Raw genomic sequence first — 20536 nt, 5'->3', positions numbered from 1 at the left:
TGATACCTAATTCTGGAATCATGATTGGTCAATCCAAGAATGGAGGAAAATTAAGACTCCTAAATTCCTATGCCTACGAATTTGCATTTGTGCTTTAATCCAACACTTCTTAGCATTTCAATATTAGTCTGGGATAGCTGGTCCGCCACTATCTCCTTCCTACCTCTATACTTAAGTTGAATAAGAAAATTTACCATACTTTTTTTTTTTTAATTGACGTATGGAATACATAAGGTATCGGTGGTGGGCACTGAATTTACAGACTGATTGAGAACAGGATATACTGATGACGATTTCAGCTTTCCAGGTTTTGAGCCTTATGCAGCCAAAACCATACCAGCAAACTCAAGGGAATCCCAAGCTTGCAAGGAAGTAGGACAGACATAATTTACAGGGAAATAGCTCAGCGAACGCCAAACATGCTCAGTTGCCATGGACTGAGAATTGACTGCTGGGAAGGATAGAAGAGACAATTGTGGGGGAAGGCATGGCTGACTAGAACCGTGAACATTCATGTGCTGGCCCTACTGCTTCTTTTTCACTTTTGGATTTTACACCGTGACCAGCAGATCATTCTCCCACATCAGTAGCAGCCAGCACCAATTGCCCTTTACACCCTAATAGTGTTCCAGGGAAAGTGGAACTAGAATCTTTCATAAAGTGTAGCTTTAAAGGTTTGCAACAAAAACTTCAAGTTTTGTGTAAGAATTGGTTTCTCCTTAAAATGTGACTCTTCTCCATCCTCTCAAAGGGGGAGGGGCGGGGGAAGCACAAAATTCAACAAAACTGAAAACGTTTATTGTGATACCTCAAGTAGATACAATAAAGGGAAACAACAACTTGTGTACAGTATTGCCAAGACAAAAACCAGAAAGAAGCCACGTCAGCTGTGCAAAAAGTAAGCGTTTTTCCAAAAGCGTTCCAGCGAAGAGGCACAAGTCAATGGGCACCTGCTATGACTCCTGTGTTTTTGACCCTACTTTGCTTCTGTGAAATCCCTGTTCACGGCAGCATAAGATTACTGGTGGTTGCCTCTACACAAATGGTGTACCATTAACTTGAACATTTGCTGTCATTCCTTTCACCATTATACAAAGCTGGATAAGAAACTGTGGCTATCTGGGTTGAGTCGTCATAAAACAGGTTATCATAGCAGACCATAATCTTCTCTGAAAAAAAACAGCATATTTTTGTAAATCTCACATTTCAGATTTATTAGAAATCAAAATGGTACAGCCCAATTAATGCTGACATTCATATTAATGACCAAAGTGCACTGTCCCTTTCCCTCAAAAGGGAAACACTGCTCCTCTGAAGTCTTAATTTCACCCGACGCCAAGGGAGCTTTCAGTAACGGTTATGCATAACACAGTCCTGTGACATAAGGTATATCATACAGGCAATAAAGCAATTTAGAGAGACATTGGTAATTTCAACTTCACAACATAACTTGGGCCGTGAGGAAAGCAAAGCTCCCTAGCCTTGTTGAACAAACGGGCCGAGGCGAGTTCAAGTTGTTCTGGGTTGTTACATAATAGGATTCATGGCAATAGCACAGCAAGTCAAATCCATATGTATAACAAGACTGATTAGGCCGAGAAGCAAGCTTTTATTGGGACGAGTGGTGAAATAATGCAACTTAATATTCTGGAAGCCTGGTGTTTTCTTCCAGTGGTTAAAAGCTGTCCACAGCTGTTAAGAGAAATAACAGCCACATGAAATTGGTTCATACTACTGTAATGCTCACACCAAAGGAGCTAGAAAAAAATGGAAGAGGGGAAAAAGTTGCACAGCGGGGCTAGCTCAGATGCACAAAAAAGCTTCACATCAGCATCCTTACAGATACATCTGCATGGAGGAAGTTAGCATCTGATCTAGCATGACATGGCAATGTTTCCTAGCGTTTACTTTGCTGGGAGCCTGCCAATGTGGTTCTGCAAGATTAGACGTTCCTTCTTCCACAAGGAGATTTTTAAATTGCCTGATCTGGCCCTCAGTCATGCCATACTGTTTGGTTAGTTTATGCTAACCATGGCTATTGAGTTCAAAGGGAAAAACACCTCAATACATGTACACTTTGCGAGCACAATTTCTGTATGTGCGAATGAACATTCTTCCCAAGAACCAGCTTGTAGTCAGTTCATCTAGTCCAAAAAAAAAAGGGGGGGGGAGCTAGTAGGTAGCACACAGAAGTTCACAAAAAATCGTTGTTACAATTTATAAAATATATATATATATATATAATAAATGTTAAGACCAACAGTAATAAAAATAACAGGTAACAAAAGTGCTCAAGTTGAAGGGATAGCGTAAACTTACCCAGAAAGAACACACAAAACCTTAAATAGAATACATTACACACACTCAAAATGGTTAAGAGGGTAAATGTTTTGAAAAATGTTCAAGTATTATGCTTATGTAATGCTGGAAAGTTCAGTAACCAGACTGACCTTTTATACATCAACCAACATCCAGCAGTATCTGGATCCTACTGACACCCAACCTGTAAAATTGAAGCACCCAGTTTTAAAGACCTTCCTACAATCCAAGTAAAATCATTCATTTCCCCCAAAGGATCTAATATGCAATGCTACTTGATACCTACAGTATCATTTTTAGATTTAGAATTCTCTACCACCCTTCCCATCCCCTTTTTCAAAATCCATAAAAATATTGCTCTATTTGGTATTCTTAAATGCCTTATCACTACAAATGACTTGCATTAGATTTTTACCCGCAATTTGATACTCCAGGTGCCAACAAAAAAATAAAAATCTCAAGTTTTTGGCATCCAGGTTTAACAAACGGTTTAGGTGAAACCTTGTACCCAGAAGGCCAAACTACACAATATGTGCAAGTGTGTTTTCTTAAAAGCCCCTCTTTTTTATCATAAAACATTTGGGAGAATTAGTAAGAATGGAAAAGCAAGAGAGAGAAGAGGAGCTCCACTCCAGCCCCTCTTCACGCCCTACCCATGGCTTGCCCCCAAAATACAAACATACAATTGAAACCTTGGGGGCAGAGGGAGAATACTTGGGGAAATGATTTGGAGCAGGGAGAAGTCTAAGCATCTCCCGTCTCTACTCTTTTCATCCCAAAGTGAATTTTCAACTTTTAAGGAAAGCTACAGTTACATGCTTGCCTCCAACATGTAGTTTAGACCTAAGTGATTTAGGTTTAGAATATGAATAATGCACTGATAAAAAGAGGTTGGATTTTGTCTCTCAAACTCTTTTGAGTCTCAAACTCCTGCCCAAAAGACCTGACCGAAATTTGTCCTCTAATTCCTGTAAGTACTAGGTGAGAGACATTTAAACCAAGGAGGAACCATGCTATTGAAAAAGATATGCTTCTAGCGACAGTTTCATAGCTGGTACGGCTTACAGCCAGCATCGTGAGCCAACGACAGTGCCCATCTGCTTATGATTTCAGTACTTACATGGTTGGCAGTGGATACTGTACCAGTTAGAATATAGTTCAAGTTATTTACTGTTTCAGCCATAAGCATTGGAGGGAAGATAGGAAAACCAGACCTTTTGGATAAAGCGATTTGAAAGCGATACAAAATAAATAAAGTCAGTTTACTGATATTTAGCGAGGCACACCAGACAGATGTTTGCACAAGTCACTAACCCACAAGACACACAGTGCCTGCCTATTCTAGGTTCCCGTGCTGATTACTCCTAGTCCAAGGGGACTGGAAGGATCTGTGATGGCAGCACTAAGGAGGATACCAGAGAGCCAAGTCTTCTCACGAGGAAATAGCTCCTCTTAAGAGAAACTTCAGCGGCTTGTGGTCGATTGGGGTGGCTGAAGCTGCTGCTGTCTAGGCATGAGTCAAGATAACGCCTGGTTCTAGTGTACATTTAGATCAAGTACTGTACTGAAGATTAATGGATAAAAAAAACACACAAACCCTCATTCATATTAAATTAAGCACCAGAATAAAAGGTCATTCAGCAAAACAAAATTTGAATCTAGCTGTCACTAGTACAGCTCTTTGGATTTGAATGCCTAAGAGGTAACTATGTACACACACACTTAAACAGATATATTCAATATCCTTTTTTTTGCATCACAGTGTAACCATACTACTTCCCAGATGGTTTGCTTGGGAAATAATTCTTCAAACAGAAGAGGGAAGGGACAATTCCTCTTTAGGGAAAGATTACTCTTACTTTTAACATGAAAGGTATAGCTAAAGTGCAGTAGAGACTTGAAAGCCCATCAGACGAGGATAGCAGCAGCCAGCAGAGAGGAACAATGCAAAGTTTTTCTTACGCCATGTAAAAGACATTGTATTAGAAAGGAGCAGATTTCCCAATGTAAGGCTTTTCCATATTATTCATGCTATCAGCAGCTATGTGGTGTTAGTGTAAAATATCATCCAATCCGTTCCTCCTCTCATAAATTTTAGAATATTAATGCAAAAATCATGACATAAAAATTATTCAAATCTCTTGAAACAGTGTGCAGGAAAGTTCCCATCAGTGAACTTTACATACACACACATACACACACACACATAGTGGAAGTGTCTGACTGAGTCACCCCACAAAAAGCAGCAGCTGGGGGAAATTACAAGTTGATGCTTATTTCACATAACTGTTTATTACAAAATGTGCTCAGGGATGATTCAGCCAGCAAATCAAACGGCCCTTAAAAAACCTAGCATGAAGAAGTCAATTTGCATTTTTTTTAAACTGCTCCCCAACTTCCAACCTCCCACAGGTAACAGCTAGAAGCTCTAGCCACTTTCACACACAAAAATAATCCTGTGTGTTTAAGGACTGCAAGAGCAAATCAACCTCTTTATCCAGTGCATTAAAAACTATGTAGCTACATGGAACCAGCCATAAAAACTTCAGTGGATGTACAAGTCCCTGTTAAAGGTACAGTACCGAGACATTTTACATGACATTAAAAATAAGAGCTGCATATAGTTGCATCCTTTGATCTTGAAAACTTTGCTAAGACATTCTTTCTTAAAAGAGCAAAGTTTAACTTTCTTAGGAATGTTTTGATTTCGGTCAGACCTTATAAGTTAGTTGACCTTGTAAATTATTATTCCACCCTCGCTTCTCGTTTTCTTTAAATAAAAGCAAGGATTTATAAACCTCAGCCAGTTACAATTGACTAAACCTTTAACCAACCTGCCCAAAGATACACACAAGCTGCAGTACTTTAAAAAAGAAAAAGAAAAGAACTAATGGTTACTACAACGTTATGTCCTTCTCACTGCAAAGAGAGCACAGAAATTGCTATGTCTGGGGTCAGGGGGAAGGAACATGCCTTACATTCTCTCTAGGACTGTTCACGCAGGCCTTCAACAAAATCCTGGGGCAGGTGATGGGCAAAAAAGCATGCACAGAAGGAAGGAGCATTTAAAAAGCACAGTTCAAAAGAGAGCGCTAGCTATTAAAAGTAATTTGAAATTAGGGAATTATCCCTCTAGTTTGTAGAAAAAGTCGATCCAAAACAACTGTTCACACAGGAATACATATACAAAAAGAGGGAAACTTACACAAAGAGGAAAAGGCAAAAGATGGCCTTTTGGGGAAAGGGAGGGGGGCACAAAATTACACTACTCAGTTTGGAGGTTTCAAAAACGCAGCGATTTTCTCAGCCAGCCGGACCAAAATCCTTTTTGCATTAGTCTTTATAAAGCATGTTCCACAGGTTAATTGTCCAAAGAGAGAGAGAAGTGTTCCCATTTACTCCCAGCCATTGTCTTTGATCATGTGGGCAAGTTCAATGATGAATTTTCCTTCTTTGTATTTCTGACTGCTTTCAAACGCATGTTCCTAGGCAAGAAAATAAAATATTAGATTCCGTTATCCGCCGCTTCAAATATGAACGCTTCTTAACGTATCCGTTAGGGGCAAGGCAAGAGTACTGCTCAGCTTAACTGTTGTACTTTATGCACTTTGGCATCACTGTATGAACGGAAGAGGGATGACCTGGTTCAAACCTCAACAGGTCAATACTTTACACAGGTGAGCAATGGACTCAATTATTGGCAGATGACTGTTGATTTAAAGCAAGAGTGGAAACCACTTTCAACCAGAGGACTAGATCAATCAGTGGCCAACCCTCCACGGGCATATTTGTCAGGTGGGCACAGCTGCTCACCTACAAGTCACCTGATTCCATATGATCAGTAGAGTGACCTGAGCAAAAGCCGCAGGGCTTGTATTTGGTGCCATATTTAAGCAGCGCCAAAAGCAGGAGAACTCAAAGGCTCCTGATTGCTCCTTTTCAGCCACAGCTTTATCTAACAAGCTCCTGGTGTCAGGTAAATGGTAGATGGGGATGGCCAGCCCAGAACAGCCTCACTGGAAAGCCTAAAAGGTCTAGTTAGGCTCAAGGGCCAGAGGTCTCTCCCAGTTGGTTTAAAGCAAGCGTGTCCAACCGGTAGTTTGCGATCTACTGGTAGATCCCTGGCTAATCCTGGTAGATCATGGGATCCTTATCATGTACAACTCTGGGCAATCCACCCACCCCACGCACGTTCCTCCTTTCTCCAATGACAATGGGTAGATCACTGCCAGTTTTTTTATACTGGAAGTAGATCACAGTCTCTTGGGAGCTGGGCATGCCTGGTTTAAAGCTATCCCATGCTTCTTTGCCATTGAGAAACTATTCAGTACCAACAACCAGAATTTAATGAAGATTACTTTGGGGTTTGTTTCATTCCTATCATCTACAATATCAGACTTTGAGGAATGCAAATCCTATGGAAATTAACTTCCTTTAGGTACAGTTACAGCAGAGATGACCTTGAGGCTGGTTCCCGCCCAGTGTCAGAATCAATATCCTATGCTTTATGAAATACTGTGTGCATCACAAAGTCCCCGTGGTGCTGGCATGTAAGCTCTACCCAGGCAATCCTGTCCCAGTGAAAAAGGAGTAAATGTATGGGGGAGCCCAGTCAATGTCCTCTGTTGATGCCGTTTGAGGTGTGGGGCCAGACATATGGCAATGAGGGAAGCCTAAGCATTCTCCAGAGGAAGGGGTGGGGGAAGTATCAATGCAGAGCAACGCAAAGTCAGTCGTACTAAAATTAGTAGACCCATTGAAAGTAATGGATGTGGCTAATGGTGGACCATTAATTTCAATGCGTCTACTGAAAGCAGGGCTTTGGCCACATCACCCTGGGAAGAGAGAACTGTTAAACTGCTCTGGGAATTATAGCGCTGGAAGGAAAATAGGGGCCTCCTAACAATCTACAGCCCCCAGAATTATTGGGGGGGGAAGCCTTGGCTGTTTAAAGTGGCAGCATGGTGTTTTAATTGTATAGTGTGAATGGAACCTTGGTTGGATACAACCCTTTGAATTTAAGGTACAGTTAATGTTAATAAAATAAATTTTCATTCAAGTGCCTTTATGCTCCTGGGAAATGGGAAATTTGCTTCTTACTCGGGAAGACTTTTACCAGTATACTTTTCATTACATTTTGCAAAGAAAAGACTATGTACTATGAAAACTGAAAATTCTAGGAAGGAACCCGGGCTCTCCCTGAGAGCACCCCATCCCCAGTGGCAGTAGTCCTGCACTCAAGTAAGTAAGAGGGATGGCAGAAGGACAGGTCCTCATGCATCAGTAACAAAAGCAGAATCCCCGGCAGGTGGAATAAAAGATACCCTTGCAAATTCAGTGGCTCTGAAAACTGCTTGTTATGAGCCCCTCACCATATGTAAGCAGGGTCTGTGTCAGGTACCTGCCACACTTCAAAGCAGCAAATATGAACTGAAATTCATATTTCTAGGACCCACTCCAGGTCTGAATGCAATTTGCTTTAAACTGTTGCTTTTTACATTGCTGTAGCCTGCCCTGTGCCTTTCTTGGGGTGGGTGGGTGGTAAAAACAACAATAACTACAACTACAACTACCACTAGAGGAAGGCCAACTGGTGATCTTATCATGCCACCAGTCTGACAAGAACACAGGGTATCAAAAAGGAACTGACAAGATCCAGAGGGTATCAATGTTGGGGTACTCAGACTAGATCCACTGAACTTTAGTGTAGAGTAGACTCAACTTTAGTGAGTCTGCTCAGAGTAGTACTTAGTTGGCGACAACACAGATACTCCCACATTTGCACATTGCCTATTTCAATGACCAGACAAATCCAAGCAGTTGCATGTCCAAAAATGGGCAAATGCTTACGTATTTCCATCCAAGAGTGGTTTTGCAGTTTTCACAATAAATATCTGCTACTGCATGCAAGCCTGTCAGAAGAACTCTCTCTTCCGCAGGACCACAGCCCACATTCACCCTGCAAGAGAGAGAGAGAGAGTGGGAAAAGCGTAAGTCATTTTATAAGAATCTTCCTTCCCCTCCCATTAATATAAAGATATATGCAAATGCTAGATGCAAAATCTCAAGATCATTCACACCAGGATTTTTGGCAAATATTTCCAACGTCACACAAAGAAGCTATTTTAAAGCCAAGATGCTTTGCTTGTTCCTCCTTACATACACCAAGCTTTTGAACACAAACCAAATAAAACATCTGTGCGACTTCTGACCTAGTGTTAATTACAAGGTAAATTGTTTTAACCAGTGCCAATTTTCTAGAAAAAGAGGTGCCGGAGCTCATTATGAAGTTCTCCCTTGTTCTCTTAGAATGGCAATGGTGCCCACCTGAGAGGTGCTGGAGTTGAGCTCTGGTGAGCTCCAGCTGGAAGAAAAAAAGCCCAAGTTTTAACTATGGCTTTGTTTTTATGTTTCTTTTAAAGATGAAGGTAAAGGACCCGTGGACAGTTAAGTCCAGTCAAGGGCAACTATGGGGTTGTGGCGCTCATCTCGCTTTCAGGCCGAGGGAGCCGGCGTTTGTCCACAGACAGCTTTCTGGGTCATGTGGCCAGCAGGACTAAACTGCTTCTGGCACAATGGGATACTATGATGGAAACCAGAGCGCACGGAAACGCTGTTTACCTTACCACCACTGTGGTACCTATTTATCTACTTGCACTGGCATGCTTTTGAATTGCTAAGTTGGCAGGAGCTGGGACAGAGCAATGGGAGCTCACCCTGTCACAGGAATTCGAACCACCGACCTTCTGATCAGCAAGCCCAAGAGGCTCAGTGGTTTGGACCACAGCACCATCAGCATCCCATGTTTCTTTTAACTATGCCACCAACAGAAGTTATTACCTACCTTGAAAGGATTTTAATAGATACTCTAAAGAAGAAAAAAGTTGCATTGTAAAATCTATAGTTAGAATTATGTTTCCATATGTGCTGGTTCCAAACATAACTTTTTTGGCAATGCTAATTAAGAGGAACATAGAAAGCTGTCTTATATCAAGTCAGCCCACTAGTCTACCTAGCTCAGTTTTGTTTACACTGGTTGGCAGCATCTCTCCAGGAACCTTTCTTATCTAGACTTGATTGAACTGTGGCTCTTTTGCATGCAAAGCATGCACTCTGTTACTGAGTCATAGTCGTTCAGCCCTCAGAAGCTTTCCACATGTGCCTGACTGAAGGATGTGTGGCCTTCTGCAGGCAAAGCAAAACCCTTCTCTTAGTCCATTCAAAGTATCTGAAAAACACAAAATACCAGATGCTAGGGAGCAACAGCAAAGAAGGGCTACCGTATTTCAGCCATGTTTATGGCTTCCAAGACATCTGCCAGCCACTGTGGGAAGCAGACTGCTAGACTAGACGGACTGCTGGGTTGATCCCATAGGGCTCGACTTGGGTCCTTGCGTAAACCAAGGCAACAAGCCAATCCACTCACATGCTATTGTTGTAAAATAGTCCTCTTATTCCACAGAAAATAATAATTGCACTTACACTGAATTAAAGAGGTAGGCTCGCCCCTGGCTTCCCTGAAAGGACTGTAAAAGAAAAAAAAGACATATACATATATATATATATATTTTAAAAAAACACTAAAACATTGTCTCAATGAAGAGGCAAATCAAAGCATTCCACCTGAACTTTGAAACTAGTACATTGTATGTTAAGTGCAAATTCAGCTGCATGTATTGTTCCAAGTAATTATTCTTCCGATCTGCCACATGGGGCTGGAAACTCATTGTCTAAGCTCTAATCTCAAAACCAAATCTTTCCCCAAGTGTTTGTGCAGCTACTGCTAGGTATAGTGCCTTCTTTAAGCCAACAGTGTCTGACACTGCTGCAATAGACAAAAGAAAAGGTATGATAATTAACATAACGTAGTATAGCAAAGAAAGATCTGGCACAGTTCAAAACCTTAGCTATAGGGGTTACCTGTTTTAACACACACTGTTTTAAGGCAATCCACTCTCTTCCTTCCCCATCAGTAATATGGGGACAGTAACAGTCTACCTTACATTATTGAAACATTATTGAAATAAAACATGTGAAAAATACATGGATTTGCCTCTCAATAATTTATTGCACTCACTTTGCCCTCTACTTTTCTGTGTTGCTTATTTAGTAAGCTAAATAAGTTTTAAATAAATTTTGCTTTTAATTAACTTTGGCCATTATTCCCTAAACTAAGCCAAAAAATGACAACAGGTGTAATTGTATAGGATTACAGAAAATTAAAATTGGATAACTAGAAAACATACGAGTTCACTGGGCATTCTCCATTTGGCTCTTGAGTTATTAGAGTTTCAAGTTGGGGTGTGTGTGTGAAGCTGTCAAAGTGCTCCCCACCCCACTACAGGGTTCTAATGTGTTAGAAGGGACACAATTAAAACTGGAGATTTAAAATTGACACTCAGTTATAACTGGTGCTTTAAAAAATGAGTCTGGAGAGCCAACCCCTAGGGTCTTTGCCCCCCAATAAAATAAATAAATAGGAATTGCCATTCAAATGGTGTGTGCGCACTATGTCATGTGATCGATTATGTGGGGGGGGGGGGTGTCTCACCTGCCCCAATATATTATTCAAGTTGGCACCCCTGGGTCAAGCACTGTCTGAAGGGGAGATGATGAATGGGGGAGCAGGAAACAAATTAGAATCAAGCCACCAGAACAAGCAGCAAGTCTTAGGTCCTCCTCTCCCCATTTTACCAATCTGGCTGGCTCCCTTTTTTGGTTAAAAAAACAGATCCCCTTCCCTGCAAAAAGCCAACTAAAGCTAGTCTTTAATTCTTGTGCTAAGCTATCAGGCCATCAAGGAGATAATATGAATCTGAGAATGTTCTTAGTGAACAAAGTCAGAAGGAACCAATCTGAGACAAAATGGTAATACAGTGGTACCTCGGGTTAGAGACGCTTCAGGTTACGCATTTTCAGGTTGCGCACTGCGCCAAACCCGGAAGTACCGGAACAGGTTGATTCTAGGTTTTGGTGCTTTGCGCATGCACAGAAGCACCAAATCGCGATCTACGTGTTCGCAGATGCGGCGCTGCAGGCTGCGAACGCTGCAGGTTGCAAACATGCCTCCTGCACGGATCACATTCACAACCCGAGGTTCCATTGTATTCAGTAAAACTGTTCCTAGCAGTTATCTAGCAACCTCTTACAAATAAGCTCTATGCGGTTACTTATGACCTGGTGAATGCCCAGATTCAGCAGGATTGCCATTATAGAGCACGTAAAAGTTCACATAGGTCAGAAATTTAATACAACATGTATACTATTCCTAAATAATTATTTTTATTTCAAACACTGTCAGTCCTGGAAACATTGTTAACTAAGTGGCAGAAAATGTTGCGGTGTGTAGATGGCAGAGACACAAAGACTCTAGAGTCCATGATGCTAAAAAGTATCACATATGGAAGATTCAGAATTCCTGAAGGAATGTCTGTGTCCATTTACAGTTAAATGGAAGAATTGATAAAGGATAGAGTAACACATAAACATGCTAACATTATCATGAGCTAGAGCATTCACAAGTTTCACTGAAACAGATGCCACCAACCCTTAGGAACCTCCAGCTACACAGTGGTACAATCCATTTTTAAAATCTGAAATAAGAATCCCCATACAGTCATACCGTGGGTTGAAGTAGCTTCGGGTTGAGCATTTTCGGGTTGCACTCCGCGGTGACCCGGAAGCAACGGAACGCGTTACTTCCGGGTTTCGCCGCTCGCGCATACGCGGGTTGCTTTCACTTCAGGATGCGAACGGGGCTCCGGAATGGATCCCGTTCGCATCCAGAGGTACCACTGTATTAATAGTTCTCCTCAGAGTACCAGATGCCGAGCAGAAAAAAACAGGAGGTGACAGCCCCTTTCGCACTACATGCAAATTTGTACAGGAGGAGATGGGATTCTGCACCACCTAGAACCCACATTGTATTCATATGGAATGCAATTGTATCAAAGCACCTTCCTAGACTTCCTAGATATATACAGTACAGTGGTACCTCGCAAGACGAATGCCTCGCAAGATGAAAAACGCGCAAGACGAAAGGGTTTTTCGTTTTTTGCGATGCTTCGCAAGACGATTTTCCCTATGGGCTTGCTTCGCAAGACGAAAACGTCTTGCGAGTTTGTTCCCTTTTTTCTTAAAGCCGCTTGAAGAGGCGCAGTTGCGACGGACCGTGCTTCGCAAGACGAAAAGACTCGCGGAACGAATTAATTTCGTCTTGCGAGGCACCACTGTACTTGAAATTAACCTCTTGAATTCATCATCATTGCTACCTAATAGGTCAAAGGGGAATACAGATCTCAAACAGGAATTTGAATACATAAAAATGGCTGTAAAATGATGTCTATTCCATAAACCTGCAAAATTTCCAAGATTACTTCATTTGGTTTTCATTACCACCCTGTCAGAAGAGATCAGAGAAAGTTACACCATATATTTTAACATATGCTGTGCCTGAGAAAACGTGTGCCAAAATACTGATGTGCAGCAAACAGCAAAATTGTGAGTCACAAATTTATGGCTTATAGCCATAAGTTGTTATTGTTACTTATAATACTCAGGGTTAAGAATTTTATTAGTGCCTGTTTTATTACAGCTTAGTTGCCTTTCCAAGTATTGGCTCCTGTGATTCATATTATTTAATTGTTCAAGAGCTATTAACAAGTCCCATGTCCAATATACATCAAGCAGGGTAAAATGGTCTTGCAGTTGAATAAAAAATAAGATTAAAAATTGCAGTGGTACCTCAGGTTACGAACTTAATTCCTTCCGGAGCTCCATCCTTAACCTGAAACCGTCCTTAACCCGAGGTACCACTTTAGCTAATGGGGCCTCCTGCTGGCGCCGGCACACGATTTCTGTGCTCATCCTGGGGCAAAGTTCTTAACCCAAGGTATTACTTCCAGGTTAGCGGAGTTTGTGACCCGAAGTGTTTGTAACCTGAGGTACCACTATTCAGGCAAATAAATAGCCTGTGGGAGGGCTAGAGGGAGGGAAATGAAGCTAAGCCAGTAAGATCAGATTCACAAGGTGCTACACCCCTTCTTTACAGAATTTGTATGCAACACAATCACAGTATCACACATATCTGTACCATCCACTAGCCATTGCCATTTGTGTGCAACGTGCACACACACACACACCTCGGCAATTAGTAATATTTGTTTCAATGTCAGTGCATGATGATTGAAGCTAAGCTGCTAATAGCTCTCTTTGGAAGGTTACCCAGTATGTTACTGCAATAGTGGGAGTTCCTAGGAAATCTGCCCTCCAATATTCATTGCTGGAAGAAACAGGAATTCCGGATGAGCACCAGAATTGGTGCGTTGCAAGATACACTGGAAAGCAATCTTCCTCCCATCTTTTCAGCAGCGTGAGTGATTCACATATCACCATGCCACGTAGTTTGCAAACCAGGGAGTGTTTGGTTTTATTTTAAGGGCAACAGTGAGTCAACTAATTGCACTGTAGTGTTTGTTTTTAAAACAGGCATACCCAATCATTTACACCTTTAAATTACTGCTATGTATTCAATTTTCATCCCATCACAGTCTTGTGAACATACCTAATTAGGAAAACCAGGCACTGAAAAAATCCATAACTGTAGCGGAAACCCTCACCTCTCTCTTGTCATCTAAAAACTATACCAATTAACCTAATTAAGTACGTTTAATTACAGTTACATGACCCTGTCCCACCAACTTATTAGTCACAGTATACTAAACTTGTAACAATTAAAGAAGATGGGTGTTAGACAAATTGTCAGTCTGAAACCATTTTTAATGTTTAGTAGATTGTTTATTATGTTTTTACCTGAGAATACAATACTATTTTTAACACACAGGAAGTACAAAATTATATGAGGTTTCTTTACAGAATATACTTTGTTTAAAAAAATTATTCCCTTAATTTTGATGCAAAATTGGCTGGGGGTGAGGGGGAGAAAGAAAAATCAGTGGAGGGAGCATTTCTCTTGTCATTTTTCCTTTATTGTGTTTCTGTGTGGTAAGCTTAAATCTGCAGCACAAACCAGTGCTGTAGCAACTGCTAACAAATGCATACTCTTCAGAATATATGCATGTAGATCGCAGCATATAGCAATCATGAGAGACCCCATTGCTGTGAGGGAAAATCTGAATATTAGATGATGCTCTTCCCGAGGTCCAAATTCCTCCCCAATGCACATGAAGAGTGGATACAGAACAGGTGAATATGAATATATGCTTGGGAGAATATGGTCTCTCAGTTCAGAAACATAGAAACTCCCAAATCTTTGCATAGGAGTTGGGAAAACTGCCTGGTGAGAGGTTTCTTCATATATACAGATCTCAAAGAAGAGCCTTGATTCACAGTTGTTACCAAAAGTCCTTCAAATGAATGCATAAAGGGGAAAACAAGGAACAAAAGAAAGTACAGTGGTACCTCGGATTAAGTACTTAATTAGTTCCGGAGGTCCATTCTTAACCTGAAACTGTTCTTAACCTGAAGCACCACTTTAGCTAATGAGGCCTCCTGCTGCCGGAGCACGATTTCTGTTCTTATCCTGAAGCAAAGTTCTTAACCTGAAGCACTATTTCTGGGTTAGCGGAGTCTGTAACCTGAAGCGTATGCAACCCGAGGTACCACTGTAGTTTTGAAAAGCATGCTTCCTCACTTCAGGAATGCTCTCACTGGACAGGTCTAGCTGCAGAACATACACAGAAGAAGAAACCCACCCACCCTTCTTTTTCAACTGACCAGATATACATCTCTGCATACTTCAATCCATTGACTATTTTCTTCACATGGCTGGCTAGTTGGTTTAGATTTCATGTCTGCATACTAGATCTTCTGTACTTGAATATTAAGAACACATTAACATTTGAACATAGTGTAAGTTACACAGTGATTCTCTTTAGAAGAATCATGCAACAAACTAAAACAAGCAGGTTAGTCACATTACCTCAAGTGACCACAACCCTGATCAATGTGCTTCACATTAAGAGCACTTCTTTTAAAATATCAATTACACATCATTCCGGCCTGAGAAGAGAACAAACACACCTCAAGAAGTAGCACCTGAACACAAACAGAATGTAATCAGGAAATACATTATGTAAATTCTTATGCAGTGTATTTCTAATAGACCCTGAAACACATAGCTTTTGGTGTATCTTTTTGTCTCATTATGGCAGTTACAAACAGGCACCAGATCATGCATTCATGAGGTCTAGAGACAGGCCACTTGCCTTGGAAATTAGTTCATCATGATTGGCTAGATGGGCTCTGCAGTGGATACAACTGTAGGTCCGATGACAGTTTGGTAGGTAAGCCTGGAACGTTTTGGATTTTGTCATTTTTACCATCTCTGTGGCCAGTTCTTCACTCTGATCAGGGCTGGCACTTGAAGAATTACAACTTTGCTGAACTTGCTGACAAAAGAAACACTGGAAAATGCAAGCAAAAGCCGTTGTTGTTCTGGAGTGTGTGTGGCAGCTTCCACACAAACGCCACAGAAGAAACAATCAAAACCTGCAACGGAAGAAAGAAGCATATAAGCCACTTCAAGTCTTTTTATAGTACATATTCCTAATTAAACATTTAACTTCTCCATTTCCTCATTAGTGTAAGTTTAAAATAAAATGGGTACCTTAAGTTACATGCAGTGTTGCTCCCTGTTAAAATATCGTGCCTGCATGTATATGCCACAGAGTCCTACATGGGAGAGGAGAGGAGGGGCCCTACTCTTGCACTGTAATACTGAGGTGCTCCCAACCTCCCATCCAAAAGGGAGATGGGAACACTGCAACAGAGGGCTGTATGCTAACACAAGCACTGGAAACTCAAGGGTGGTAAAACAGCTGGATGAACAAAAGGCAAGCGTAACTAACATTCCACTCAGCCAACACAAAATAGTTGCTGGGTAGGCCAGCTATGAAACTTTCTGCCCATAGGTTCCCCACAAAGTAAGTGCATTCTGAAGTCTGTTTGTTTAAATCAAACCATAGTTAACCACAGGTTGTCAGGTTTGAATGAAACAAGCAACTTGCAGCCACACTGGAGAAGGAGGGGAAAGACAGGGAGCATATGAGTCCAAGGCTCACTTGGCTCATTTCCATCACAATAAGCCATAGTTTATAAGGATGTTTAAACACAGCCAAAGCCCAAATAAATACTGAACTATGTGGATTCAAAAACTTTGCAGTGTAGCCTCTTCAAACAGCTTTCTATAAGAAATACTGCTGCTCAAAAGGAAGATAATTTCCAGAAGTTTGGCAGACGGTATCACTCCATGAATGCCCGACACTCATAAACCTCTGTTCATTATCAGCCAGCTGAAGCAAGAGACACATTCACTTCAGATTCTCGAGCTTCAGGGTGGTCTCATTTGATTCTAATATGTAATAATGAACTTAAGGTCTGGAGACCACAGACATCTAGTACCAATGCAGTATCCCATAATAAATCAATCTGAGTGAACATAGAGGTGGGAAAACACTATCAACATTTTAACCATTTCTTTATCAATTTCAACAAGGACAGTCAAGAAACTGGGATTTTCCATTGGTAGTAAAAATTAGAAAGGCACAAAGATTATGGTGTGGTAGCAATAACAAGTGTAAACAATAACTCCCTCCAAAAAGGACTGTTGTCAATGCAGTACCATATATTATGCAGCCAGAAACAGCAAATAAGAACAGGAGACAACCATTAAGGTAATATGGGGTTTGCAAGCCATAGTTTGGTGCAATGTCTGAATTCTAAAAACTGGTGTTATATGGGTGTCACTACAGAGGCTGCTTCAGCAAAGAGATGGGAAATGAAATTGTGAACTTGTATGCTGGGAGAAAGGAGGGCCATAGTAAACAGTTCTAAACCATAAAAGTGCTTGTTTAATATTTGGAAGCTCAAATCATAGTTTAGGTCCTAAACTATGGTTAGTTACAGTGACTGATCTGAGCCTCTGGTTAATTATTCAGTCATAGTGGTGGCTGAATAATTCCTGTAACAAGATAAATGGGGGAGTGGGCAAGAGGAGAAAGCAGTAATTCAGTCTTTGGACAATATAAATGTATAATTAGATATAATGTTGGATTCACAAACCTTCTTAAAATTAATGAGCCTGTGCCTTGCAGAACTAAGGTAGCAACATGAGGCAAGGCAGTCACCTAAAATCAAATCTCAAAATTAAATTTATTAAAATCAATGGCAGTAATTAATCCAGTTCTTAGAGAGAGAGAAGGGAATTCTAAAGGAATTTTAATGCTGTATTGCCAATGGCAGCACATTTAAAGTTTATTAATTGTGTTTTGTAAGTTGAAAATCAATAAAAATAGTTTACATGCTTCAATGCATGTGATAATGTCACAGATTGAGTTTTAAAGGATTATTTTTGTGGACATAATGTTTTTTGTTTTACATTCAGATATTTTAATCTGGCTTCATTTTAACTTTTGTTTACAGTTCGTTTAAATTTGTAAACTCATCAATTCTCAACTATCCTACTTTAAAGTTTATGTGCAGAGTGTCACAATTATGTTTCTTGTTAACTAAGACCAGGGATGCACAAGATCCCCCCAGTGGTGCAAGGAAGTGCAATAACCCCTATCCTCCCTCTGCTGACTAGTCCTTTCCCTGAGTTCTTGAGGAACTGCAGAGAACATGGAGGAACATGCTTCCCTTTGCACTTCCTTTGTGGAGAGTTTTGCATTCTGCAAAAATCCTGTGAGAAATGAAACATGAATAGACCCCTCCCATATTCTTTGGCATGCACAGATAACTTCGGAGCAGGGGGGGGGGGAGGTCTTGTTTCATCCTTTACAGATCTTCAGAAAAAGCAATGGGACCTTCTCAGTGCTTCCCCACAGTCTCTGGAAGCATTTATAAAGCACTGGAATCAAGGGTTGGGTCTTTCTGTATTTTTGACTGGGCTGTTGCATAAGACTGAGCCATCTGTCAAATCTTCAAGACAAAGTTTTTTCCTCCCAAACTCCGCCGCCACAGGCACAGACAGAAGATATAGGGGAACGGAGGGCTCAAGGATAACAACTGCCTAACAAGTTAAGCCAAGGATTTCTGAACCCTTGATTAAGTACTATTCATATACCTTTCCCTGATATCTGCAATCAGCCTGGCAGTGACAGATTGTGCATTTAGTGTGGTGGCACCCAGTTTATAGGCAGTCTACCTAATTAAATCAAGCTGGCACCAACTATAATGAGTTTTAGGCACCAATACTTGATTATTTCAGGGAGCATTCTGATGAAAAGGATTAACTTGTTTTTTAGAACCTTCTTGTTAGATGACCCATTCTGTGCTTCTGTTTGTTTGTTTTTTTAATGTAGTTTGGTTCAATTGTATTTGTTATGTTGCTTTGGTTTTAAACCGAAGTCATATTGTACACTGCATAGCTTTCAGTTTTGTGATATAGAAAGGAACAAACAAACAACAGTAGTTTCCTTGAAACAGACCTACATGAATTGTCATACCTACTGCAACCAAAACAGCACCATCCACACACTACAGGTGTGGGCGAATCCTGAGGTTTACAGAAGTACCAAAAAGAGAGAGATGAAAATACAGTAGAGCTCAAATTTACTGAACTATGAAAAGACTACCCTTTTAAATGTGTCAGCAAATCTGACTGAGATTGTAATAACAACTACCCAAGCCCCCCCCATTCCATTTCACAACACTAAAGGAGTTTTGTCTCCTAAAATACTAACTATACACAAGGGCATGCTGTACAAATCTGATATTCTCTGCCAAGCCCCATGTGAAAACAGGTTCAAGCATTGGAACATATGTTTTTTCATATGTTTTCTCAAAAACATATGTTTTTTCAAACATTCATTCTAGACGCAATTAAGACACAATTTTCATTTTCATCATGCCCTTGCTACTCCCAGTTGAACATGCTACCCATTTTATTAGATGGATAAATAAGTGTTATTTTCATGTGATATTACAATTCGTACACTGAATGAATACAATGTTAGCTCTTCTGTCTACCAGCATGATGTCATTTGAAGGAAAGCGTAATTTTAGTAGGCAAGCAGCAGCCAATCTTAAGCATAGTGGGCTGTCCTAATTCTGCACCCGGATGTATAAACAAATATTTAAGCATGTTTGCTGCAACAGAACGTTATCAGCATACAACAGATCTACAGAATATTAAGATATTCTCAAACCATTAAATAGCTTTTATCAGGAACACAAGCAACAGGTCATTTGATTCTACTATACAGCATGTCCCACTGCTATTTCATACATTATATTTATAGAGGTTTTGTACTATAACAAGCCTTAATTTCATTCGTGTTTTTACCAAGCTACTAAAAGGGCTTCTATTAAATATGAACTACAAAAATCGGGGTTATACCCTTATCCATACTTATCTGAGAGTAAGCTGAAATAAGCAGAGAAGTATTTATTTCTGAAGAAACATGCACAGTTGGTTTTTGCTAAGTTTAAAACCCCTAAGATTTGTTATGTAAGACACATAAAATGTGGCTGGATAATTGTTCATTTAACTGAAGCTAAGTTGCTTCCCACCCCCCATTAACAGTAACCAAGAACTCAGAAAGATAAATCTTGTTTTCCTGTCTTGGACTTTCCCATGAAGTCTGTTAGCGCTAAAGAACCTTTTTCATCCACCAGCAATCCAGACTGCATCAAATGTATACAACAGAAATAGATGTTGCTGCATTGTAGACAGTGCTAAAGTGGCTTCTGTGAAAACACATTTCCATAAGACCATTTAATAGACCTCACCCTTACTAAACTTCAAACAATGCTAAAATAACCAGATACAAAAGACTTGTGCAGATTTGTTTTTCACTTTCATGGGCTGTTGTTAGAGTATTCTAACCGAAAACTCACCACACACTCAGACCACAAAGCAAAACATCACTGCCTGCTCTGATTTTAACCAAAACATCTCCTCCTACCCTTTCTTTTGCCTGTTCCTCCTCTGAAGTGTAGAAACAATGGGTTCGGAGCCTTGTGGAAAAGGCAACTTTTCATGGAGAAAGGCAAGGGCACTGCGAGAAGCAACATTCTAAAAATAAACATGCACCTCCAGTCTGCTTTGGACAATACAGCACGGAGGAGGGGAGGGGAGATGAACGGACGTGCAGCAGCAAAGTCCCAGCCAGCCTACCCACAACAGCAGCAGCCAGCCCCCGCCACAGCCAGTCCGAGCCCGGTGGATCAAAACAAAAGGCCAACGGCGGCTGCA

The 20536-nt window shown here is 40.7% G+C and overlaps 1 protein-coding gene across 3 annotated transcripts in view; it reads right to left on the bottom strand.

Annotated features, from left to right (window-relative positions):
* Positions 1–776: 776 nt before the first annotated feature.
* YPEL1 (yippee like 1) overlaps positions 777–20536 on the bottom strand; it is a 27466-nt gene continuing 7706 nt past the window's right edge. For all 3 annotated transcript variants that reach the window (XM_083590746.1, XM_083590744.1, XM_083590745.1), the window contains exons 2-5: positions 15546–15828; positions 9802–9845; positions 8170–8278; positions 777–5804 (exon numbers count right to left, since the gene is read on the bottom strand). In XM_083590746.1, the coding sequence (XP_083446872.1) occupies positions 5715–5804; positions 8170–8278; positions 9802–9845; positions 15546–15662 (360 nt within the window). In that variant the 5' untranslated portion in view covers positions 15663–15828 and the 3' untranslated portion in view covers positions 777–5714. The remainder of the gene's footprint in view (positions 5805–8169; positions 8279–9801; positions 9846–15545; positions 15829–20536) is intronic.

Source organism: Podarcis filfolensis, assembly GCF_964270895.1.
Source record: "Podarcis filfolensis genome assembly, chromosome: 16".
NCBI lineage: Eukaryota > Metazoa > Chordata > Lepidosauria > Squamata > Lacertidae > Podarcis > Podarcis filfolensis.
This window is presented reverse-complemented; position numbering and strand designations above follow the sequence as displayed.